Source organism: Drosophila elegans, unplaced genomic scaffold (genome assembly GCF_018152505.1).
Source record: "Drosophila elegans isolate 14027-0461.03 unplaced genomic scaffold, ASM1815250v1 contig_476, whole genome shotgun sequence".
NCBI lineage: Eukaryota > Metazoa > Arthropoda > Insecta > Diptera > Drosophilidae > Drosophila > Drosophila elegans.
Window position 1 is genome coordinate 25,621,895 of NW_024545863.1, and position 9,716 is coordinate 25,631,610.

General features: G+C 45.5%; 3 protein-coding genes across 5 annotated transcripts; 2 read left to right on the plus strand and 1 right to left on the minus strand.

The window, feature by feature from the left end:
* Positions 1–27: 27 nt before the first annotated feature.
* On the plus strand, positions 28–4,423 carry LOC108136733 (protein UBASH3A homolog). 2 transcript variants are annotated; one of them, XM_017258070.2, is made up of 8 exons: positions 28–293; positions 442–682; positions 738–933; positions 1,132–1,233; positions 1,878–2,047; positions 2,106–2,418; positions 2,628–3,509; positions 3,574–4,423. In XM_017258070.2, the coding sequence occupies exons 1-8, from the start codon at positions 181–183 to the stop codon at positions 3,810–3,812; spliced, it is 2,256 nt and encodes a 751-aa protein (XP_017113559.1). In that variant the 5' UTR covers positions 28–180; the 3' UTR covers positions 3,813–4,423. The 2 variants fall into 2 exon arrangements, with proteins under 2 accessions (XP_017113559.1, XP_017113560.1); XM_017258071.2 differs by lacking the exon at positions 1,132–1,233.
* Positions 4,424–4,833: 410 nt separating this feature from the next.
* Positions 4,834–6,645, minus strand: LOC108136735 (uncharacterized protein CG5902). Of its 2 annotated transcripts, none has more exons than XM_017258074.2 (3): positions 6,535–6,645; positions 6,026–6,203; positions 4,834–5,968 (listed from the first exon to the last, which is right to left on the minus strand). In XM_017258074.2, the coding sequence occupies exon 3, from the start codon at positions 5,803–5,805 to the stop codon at positions 5,077–5,079; it is 729 nt and encodes a 242-aa protein (XP_017113563.1). In that variant the 5' UTR covers positions 5,806–5,968; positions 6,026–6,203; positions 6,535–6,645; the 3' UTR covers positions 4,834–5,076. The 2 variants fall into 2 exon arrangements, with proteins under 2 accessions (XP_017113563.1, XP_017113564.1); XM_017258075.2 differs by lacking the exon at positions 6,535–6,645 and adding an exon at positions 6,299–6,313.
* A 20-nt stretch (positions 6,646–6,665) lies between these two features.
* LOC108136736 (transmembrane protein 179) lies at positions 6,666–8,103 on the plus strand. The gene is made up of 4 exons (XM_017258076.2): positions 6,666–6,862; positions 6,927–7,070; positions 7,129–7,372; positions 7,644–8,103. The coding sequence occupies exons 1-4, from the start codon at positions 6,753–6,755 to the stop codon at positions 7,845–7,847; spliced, it is 702 nt and encodes a 233-aa protein (XP_017113565.1). The 5' UTR covers positions 6,666–6,752; the 3' UTR covers positions 7,848–8,103.
* The last annotated feature ends 1,613 nt before the right edge of the window (positions 8,104–9,716 follow it).

The following is a 9,716-nucleotide window of genomic DNA, read 5'->3' on the forward strand; positions in this document are numbered from 1 at the left end:
CTATCGATAGTTCTTGTCGTATCTTCAGGCTACCGTTAGCCAACACTGTGTTGTGTGGCCAATTAACGAATTGTATCCTATTTTTGTTGAAATTATCACTGAAAATTATTGAAGAACCACCAAAAACCAAAAGCTGCCAAACGTTGGTCTTCCAAGGTCGACAAGGAGGCTATAATCGACATGGCCACGCTTCCGCCGCGCAAGAGTCAGACGCCCACGAGGATCTGCATCTCCAAGCAGCATCTGACGCCGCTCCAAACATTGCTCCAAATGGGCTTTCCCAGGCATAGGGCGTGAGTTTTCTATACAGTCAATTGGGGGTCACCGCTTTCGTGAGATCCCACCCAGATATAGAGGCTTTGGCGCTTGGACGGTGACCCACAAACAGGCTGCTGCTTCAGAGAATCAGAGTATTGATTTTTTTTGTTTGCATCTACACAGGGAGAAAGCTTTGGCTTCCACGGGCAATCGAGGAGTGCAGATTGCCTCGGACTGGCTGCTGGCCCATGTCAACGATGCCACCTTGGACGAGTGCGCCCCCAGGGAGTACATCATTTATGCCTGTCCCACGGGTCCGTTTCTGCAGCAGTTGGAGGAGTTCTGGGCCAAGTCGCGCCAAATGTGCGGCTGGAATGGAGCCCACAATTATGTTCCACATATAACCCTGGTCTCCTTTTTTAAGGTGAGTTTAGGCAGGATCTTTTTTGCTATATTCCCTCAAACTACACCTATTTCAGGCCCCCGATGAGTGCTCGCTGCAGCTGTCCAAGGCTCTCAAACAGGTGGTGGACATGACGGGCGCTCTGTTGGATCGCCCCCTAAAGCTGGAGCCCTACATGAGCCAGAACTTTATGGGCTTCTTTGTGGCCGAGGAGGATGCCAACTATCTGAAGAGACTGGCCTTGCAGTACGTCAAGGAGGTGTCCAACTCAAGTACGAACTTTCCTTCTGTTGGTTGCTGCACTCTCTTTGGGTTGTTTTGGTTTCCCTTCACGTTCTGTTTGATTCGATTTGATTCGATTCGGTTGATGGTTTCCCATTTTTCGGAGTGGCTTACACGGTTATGTTGTTCTCCTCTCTCCCTGCACACTAATCTCTGGATATCTGGATAATCTGGGTAATGCTGCACAGTCATTAGCGATACCTATGAGCAGTTGGACGCCATTGTGGCCTGCTTCCCCTGGTGCGGAGCTGTCTCCTCGGGCACCCGCTGCATTCCGCGCAGCAGTCGATGTAAGCCATTAGCTAGTGCAATTAGTTTGCATAAAATCCTATCTGACTCACCCGAGCCCACACTTTCTTATCACCCGAAGCATGCCTTACTTGCACTAGCTTACTAATCTATTTACCCTATTGGTAAAATTCGACATGACGCTGCTAATTGTAGTTTATTGTTATTTGCAGTAAAAGCTGTAGATACCAAGGTGTGTCGATTTGTTTGGTTCTTATAAAGAGCATTAAATGTTTAAAGTTAATTTCCTTTCCTTTTTAATTTGCTATCAAAGTCTGTGTTTTTCTTAATGAATTTAAATTTTTGTACTTTAAATATTTACTGCTAAATTGAGGGTCTTCTTAAAAATGATAGGTGGCTTTTCATATACCATTCATTTAGTAGTTTAATTCTAGTATAACTCTCACTTTTGAGATAGCATCTTTTATTGTTATTAGTTTCCCACCACAAAAACATTCTTTCAAAGATATGAATGTATGAAGCTTTGATTGCCCAAACATTGCTTTTCATGACTATAAATTGTTATCAAAAAATCGACTCACCCTGCTAGATACAAACGCTTATAAGCAGCACCGCTTTGGTTTACATTCAGTAATCGTTTGCCCCGCTTAGCGATCGGCCACTAATAGATTCCGAATACCCGTAGCCATCTCACTCGAGCCTCACGTAAAGAGCCTGCACCTGACGCTTGCCTACCAGTTCCCGCAGGCACAGTTCAATGCACTGAAAGCACTCGTGGAGACACTAGACGCCAGCTGCGCCTCCAATTGGGAACTCCGTCTATACTCCCGCGATCCGCGGCTCGCCACCAAACAAGTTAGAGCTGCTAGCTGCCCATCCAGGATGCGTTCTAACCCCGTATTGTATTTTGTAGGTCCAGAAGGTCGTCTATCCACACAACCCGCACGAGACGGATGAACTCGAGCTGCGCATCGGTGACTATATCTACTTGAACACCGAGGTGGTGGACAGTTCCAGCGACGGTTGGGCCGAAGGCATCTCCTGGTTGACCGGGAGCACGGGACACCTGCCCGTCAACTACACCGAACGCACTGCCGAATCGGATGCCTGGACCCTGCATCGAGTGGTGCAGCTGTCCAAGAGCGTGGCCTCCTCCTTGACTTCTGCCGAGGATCTGGACATTGTGGACGGACGCAGCATATCGACGGAGCCCGAGGAACGTCAGCGTGAGTTGCACTATCTATAATTGATAAAATGTAAACATTTCTGGGTCAGTAAGGTACCCAATTCTTGCAGAGTTACCTGATACCTATTGATAAAAACTTAATCTAAAATTAATTAATATCCAATTAGTGTTCATTGAAATTGTGGGGTACAATATACATTCGCAAAGTAATACATTACTTATGTGTCACTTCTTGTTGTTCCTCTACAGACACAGCACATCCCGAGATAATTGAAGGCTCATCCTTTGAGGAATCCGAACAGAGCGTAGAAAAGTATCTTCGACAAACTCTGAAGCCTTGCCTGGAACTGCCCTCCGTGCAACTGCTCAATAGCCACAACTTGGCCCATCAGCACAACCCGAACACGCCCACGATCGAGATAACGACCAATATGTCTTCCTGCTCCACCTCCGTGTCCAAGCAGCCTGTGGACGAGATCTTGGTGGAACCGCCTGCACCTCAACCGCCGCGTCCGGATGACACGCTCAGCGTCCACTCAGACCACTCGCTTCAGCCAGGTTCGCTGGATGCTTCGCATGCCAAGAACCGAAAGATCTACATCATGCGGCATGGCGAGCGCGTGGACTTCACTTTCGGCACATGGATTCCCTACTGCTTCGATGAGTTCGGAAACTACATGAGGAAGGATCTGAACATGCCGAAGACGCTGCCTCGTCGAAAGAACAGTCCCGAGGGCTGGCAAAATGACTCGCCGCTGACCAATGTGGGTGTCTATCAGGCCAACCTCATTGGCCAGGCTTTGTTTGAGGCCCAGGTGCAGATCGACCATGTCTACTGTTCGCCATCGTACCGCTGCATCCAGACCTGCACCAGTGCTCTGGAGGGGCTAAAGCTCACGGGCAAGCACAAGATCAAGCTGGAGCCGGGCCTGTTCGAATGGATGGCCTGGTATCCCAGCGGAGTTCCCGACTGGCTGAACAAGAACGAGCTGATCGAGGCCAAGTACGACGTTGATCTGGACTACGAGCCAGTGCAGCCGGCGTCCGACCTAACCGTTCGCCTCAAGGAGTCCACGGAACAGTTTTACGAGCGCAACCATGACGTTATCCTGCAGCTGCTGGAGCAGACAAGTAATTAGTCCAATGTGACCTTAAGCTGCATATCTCTAATGTGAATTTCATTCTCCTCCACCAGCTGGTAACATTTTGGTTGTGGCCCATGCAACCACACTGGACACATGCTCGCGTCAGCTGACCGGTGGAGTTCCGCGGAGCACAAACGAACTGCGCCAAGTGATCCACAAGATCCCCTACTGCAGCCTAGCCACGGTGGAGCAGGTGGATGGCGTCTGGAAGCTGGTGGAGCCCGAGTGTCTCCCGGTGACGCACTCGAAGAACCCGCGCTTCGAGTGGAACGCCTTGTCGGCCACCTAGTGCCAGTGCTTAGAGCAGTTTCAGTGCAAGCATTGAGACTGGATCTCGATTGGGATGGACTGGGAGGTGGCTCACACGCGGTCGGAACTATACGTAAATTGTTTGCTTTACTGCTCGGAAATTGGAGCTGCATTAAGTTGAATGTACTGCCATATAAATTGAAAGTTATTTAGACTACAATGCGATGGAATACGATTTTGTTGCGGTATATAGACAAAGACATCTATGATAATTGCTCTGCTTGTTCGAGAGCGAGCTCAATGGACTCATACTTTATTGCAACCAGTATCGCACTGATTATATATTGAATATATATACATTTATACCATACGCCAGTAATTATAATAATTGAGCGCTTGCTCGCCGCTTTAGCCATAAATTAACTTGCTCTGTTACTAGCTTAGTTGTTAAACCATTTGATTAGTCTTGCTGCGTAGCGCAGCTTTTTTGTAGCAATATATCCAAGAGGCAGATTTGCCCTAGCAACCTGTTGAGATTACGCCGTACGTAAAGCCCGAACATATATGTATCAATATTATCGACTAGATTTAGAAGTACAAACCCATGTAACAACGCACAACATAATGGAACAATAAACAATATACATTGAATACGTGTAATGCCAAAACATGATATACTCCACTTCGCTTGCGCGATCCCCAAGCGTAGAACAGATAATTTTTTGCATTGTCTTGCGCGACTCGGATGGGGTCGACCTTTATTTAATGCGCATAGAATTAGAATTAGTAATGTAATTGGTAATTGGTTTAGTTCTTAAATCTAATAATATAATTGCTGAACATTTTACTTGAATTACATATCTGCATTTTTGTAATGTATTGATTCGGTAATATATATCCCTATATATATGCTTGTTTTGTTTAGTTTGTGTGTGTTTGATTTAAAAGAGAAACCAGCAAGGCCGCGGCTAAAGCATCGATCAAAGTAATCCGGTTACAAGGGGATTCAACCTAGTGTTTAGTTATTTTTCGTTTTTTTTTCGTTCGAAATTGTTTACGGATTTGCCGCTTAAGTATATCAAGCATTTATTGCTATATTTAATAAAAGGCGTTCATCTCACGCCCGTTTTGGAGAATTTGTGAGGGATTTTAATGGTTGTTGGAGGTGTAAGAGCTCAAAACTCGGATCAAGCAAGCGGCCGCCAAGCTGGCCCAAACTCAAAGGCTAGCAGCAACAGGAGGACGACAGCCAGCAAGCCAGCCCTCAGCCAGGATCATCGTCTCGCCGCCGGCCTGTCCAATTGTTAGCACTGCACCTTGCCGAACTGGGCGCGCCGCTCCTGGTGCTCGCGGTACTCCTTGTAGTGCATCTGGATCTCCTGCGAGCGGTAGCGCGTGAGCTTAATGGACTTTCTTAGCTCCTGGGTGATGGCGGCCCGATAGCCCCCCTTGCGCAGCAGCGAGTCAATGGTCTGCAGCTGGTCCCAGCCTTGTTCGGTGGCCACCTGCGGCAAATAGGTGGCCGTGCGCTTGCAGCCGCGCTCCGTGAGGAACTCGATGCGGATGCCATGGACGCCCAGCTGCCAGTCCAGGTGGCCCTGAGCCTCCTCGAAGTTCTGCAGGATCGAGACCGAGACAGTAAGCCGCGGCATCTCATCCCTGGAGATGGGGGCGAAGCGCGAGTCCTTGAAAGCGCTGGTCAGGGCGTACTCGCGCAGTCCATGGTGCAGTTCCATGGCACTAAAGGTGCCAATGCATCCGCGCAGCCGCTTGTCCCGCCCAATCTTCCAGGTGACAAAAAGCGGGTAGGCATCGTTGCTGAACATCGGCACCGACGGCCCGTCTACGTTGTTCAGCTCACAGTCAAGCACCTCGAAGCAAAAGAGGCACATGTCCGGCACCGCCACGCTCTTCATCCCGTGACCATTGGAGAGCCGCTGCGGCTGGTGCACCATCTGCTGGTGCTGGTACTCCGCATCCCCGTTGCTGGAGTGCGGCTGCTGCTGGTAGTTGTTGTAGTGGGAGTTGGACATTCTGCTCCTCACGAGGTCAAGAACACTAATTACGTTAGGTAGGTATTAATATGTTAAGGTTAACAGCTAATGGCAGTGCACGTTGATGCTCTAAGTTCAATCAAACACAACAGAACAGCCCCAGTTGGAGGTGCCACAGAAACGCCGACAGTCCTCTAATCTTCTGCAAATCGTTGGGGGTGTTAGTATAGTTCAGAACTAAATGTTGGCCCTGGCTCACCTTGTGCAGGGTAAACTAGGTCACCAGCTGCCCTCCAGTCTGCGCTAGCCTCTTGCCTGTGAGTCCTGGCACCTTGCTCTTGATCCGGACCTCGTCCCCGTGTTCCTTGGCTGCCGTCCTGCTGCTAGTTAGCTCATAAGCACCTCATTGAACTGCGTCCGCTGGTCCGGTTCTGCGTCTGCAAAGGATCAGGTGGACAATGGGTAATGTAGAATGGAGGAGTGTGTGCTGCACTAGGTTTCCATGCATATAGATCGCCCGATCGATCTTCACCTTCGTTTCACAACAGCCTCTATAGGAAAATCGGGGAAGTGGGGAAAGTTAGAGGAGAAAGCCCCCCTTCCCTTTCCCAGCCTATCGCATTAATTGCTCTTTGTTCGCCCTGGCTGTTCCCCCACCACCGCGCTGACCGCGGGCCACGCCCCACACATGTACACGGCCCTTTGTTCTGGCTGACTTATCTGGGAGGCAACGTGCACTATAAGTACCTTGCAAGTACTCTATTTTACCTTTTTTTAATGTAAACAAATTTTACACTTTTTTACGAGTTCAGGGCGAACTAGAGATGGACTTTCGAGAGCCAGGGCCTCCTGCGTAGATATCGATGGCCGCGCATTCCGATGCAAGCGCTTGCAGCGCGCTGTTCAACACTGCTTATCGATAACAGTGAAAAGTGCATTCCGAGCAAATTGTATTGTTAAATTTAATTTTTTGTTTAAAACTCGCGATGGCCCTGGCCAATGTGCTACAGTTGAGCCAGATAGCTGGCCATGTCATCCTTTTCATCCTGTCGCTGTGCATCATTGTGCCATTGTTTATCAACCTCGACCAATTCTGGTACGGAAGTGCGCAGTTTTCTCTTTGCCCCCAGTTAATAATTGAACACCTTGATTCTCGACAGTGGACACTGCCTCCTCTTCACAACTGGCAAATGGCGGGAGGAGGACGGGATGTTCGATGTCCAGTGGGCCTCCAGTGGCTTCTGCAACTTCCCCCTGATTACCGGGTTTTTTCTGCTCATCATTTCGGTGGTCCAGATATACAGGTGTGCACATAAGACCGATTTTTTTTGTACACAGATTAACTACTTGTCATCATTAAAGGTACGCCCGCATGAAGGAGGAGGCCTCCTTTATAGCTCTCTTCATTGACGTTGTCTTGGGCATCTGGATGCTGGCCATGTCCATCTTGTCGGCCATATTCATTACCCTGGGTTTCATTGTCTGGTGCGATGGCATGACCGAGAGATTTCCGTCCTGCGCTATTTCCGCGGGTCAGAACATCATCCGCGGCGACACGGAGAAAATTAACACCTCGGGATTCTACATCGAAATGGGCACCACTCAAGTAAGTTGACAAAGGAAAACACAAGTAGTGTTGGTACAGGGTACAGGAACCACAGCACACTTAGTTATTGTTTATTACTTGTGGGAATTACGATATCCATTTCTATAAAGTGACATATTTATCCCAAAAAGGTATAATTAAATGCTTTATTAAACAAGCAATAATCGAATAATCAATAATCCAAACTTCAAGCTTAGAACATAGATCTGCTTTTCAATGTAGCTGACCCTTTTGCAGACATGTCCTAATTGGTGTTCTTGGTCTATTTCAGTTTGGTGCCTGGGGTTCTTTCGCTATTTCCGTGGGCATCGGCGTAATCGCCCTGCTGAAACTCATCGACAACCACCAGGTGCGCAACATAAAGGTTTCCATGTACTTGGAGCGCCAGCGGCTGGTGAATCAGCAGCAGTACGATGGCCGGTCAACCCCCCCGATCGTCTCGAATGCCTCATCCGACTCGGAGCAGAACAAATAGTTGACGTTTGTGAACAGCGAGCAGTTTATAATTCTCTACGTATTTCTCATCATGTGCGTCGTTATCATTGTATGTCATTTGGTCCTCGTTCTTATCATCGAGACAGAAACCCGGCAGCACACCCTCTCTATGTAGTGAAGCTCGTAACTAACTAACGATATTAGCCCTAGGATTTAAGAAAATTTACGTGATATGTATTGTATAAATGTATTTTATTGATTATTCCAAGTTACAAATATAGTAAAATAAAAACTTAGACCGGGTTATAAATGGAAACTGCAGTTAAAATTCATGATAATCTTCAAAATGATTTTCGTTTTACAATTTGGATCCAACTTTTTAAATTTTAGCTTTAGTCTTTAAACACTATCATGTTAGTTATTAGAATGCTTTTGATTCGCTGCTAAGTATAAGATATCTCGAAATTTTTGATAAATTAAACATTTCAATGCAATTGAATAAAGAATTTTAACACTCCATGTACGAGATAATAGAGATCAAGCTATGCTCCCTTGAGTGCGAATAACCACAGATTAATAGAGAATACATTGAAATCTTATTTAATTTGGTTCCAATTTTTGGACTACCTTTTTTTTTAACCATCATTAAATAGTCTACAAGTCTACCTAAAATTAAAAACTGAAATTGTAATGCTTATAAATAAAGAACAAACCCTAAATTCGATTTAACATCCAAAAAATATCTTTAAATAAAAACCGAAATATTAATGATATATTGTGATTCGAAAAAACGACAATTTTTAATACAACATTTTGCTGATAAATATTTCCGGGTAAATACTTACTTATCGGGAACCTCCCCCATCAATCCCAAGGTCTGAGATCCACAACAAGTCAGTAATTATACAATAGAAACAATATGTTATGTCAGTTACATTTATTTTGCAGTTATCTTCTGTGTTGTGTGTGTTTTTCTTTTTGTTGATGTCATTCGAATCTGTCGTAATGTCAAACTGTTTTGGGTTTGGATTTCACGTTTGCATTGCAACATAATGTTCTTATGGACATTAAAGCGACGCTATTGTACATTTAATATTAAATTCCGTATTTGCTTGCGTAGTCTGTTACAATTCAATTAAAAATTTCTTGATCGCATGGCATTTGTAGCTCCTGATCGCTGAGTTTTGCGTCTAAATTCAATATTTTCCTGCACCGAGTTTGTTTCTTGAATGTGGAGCAAAAATGGTGGAGCTTTACTTTTGGTATAGAGAAAAATAGTTACTTGTACATTTACGGGCTTTGCGCAGCTGAATCTCATCGATACTGTATCTGCATCTACGACTGCTTGGAGTTTGGTTTTCTGTTTTCTGTTTTCGGTTTTCAGTTATCTTTTTCTGTTTTCTGGCATTCATGAAACAATTTCTGGGTTCTTACAATTAACACTACATCAATGTATGTACTATAATTAGTATTTTTAGTTTTTGCGTTTCTTTTTGTTTTATGGGTAATCATGTTTTGGATTTCTTTGAATAGCATATTATTTAAACTTACATTCTATTTTTGGTTTTTCTGTGTTTTCATATTTTGTTTTGTTTTCTTTTATTTGGTTTTTTCTTTTTTTTATTTTAAATACATTTAAAAAACATAACGCAAGGGGTGTAAAAAACGATGTGCAGTGTGTTCTTGTTGCGGTTTCTCTTTGTACGAAATGAGGCGATAAAAACCAAATCTCCTGCGGGCTGCGATTCAATTTGCTGGGAGCTAATCGATCCAGTAGATGCCGATTTTGGAAGGCATTCTGGAGGATGGGCCGGATGACGACGCCGCGGGGCCAATGGCATCGAAGGCTGCGCAATCTTGGATGATAGTGGGTCGAATTGTAAAGCAAAATAATAGGTTTTTTTTCTAA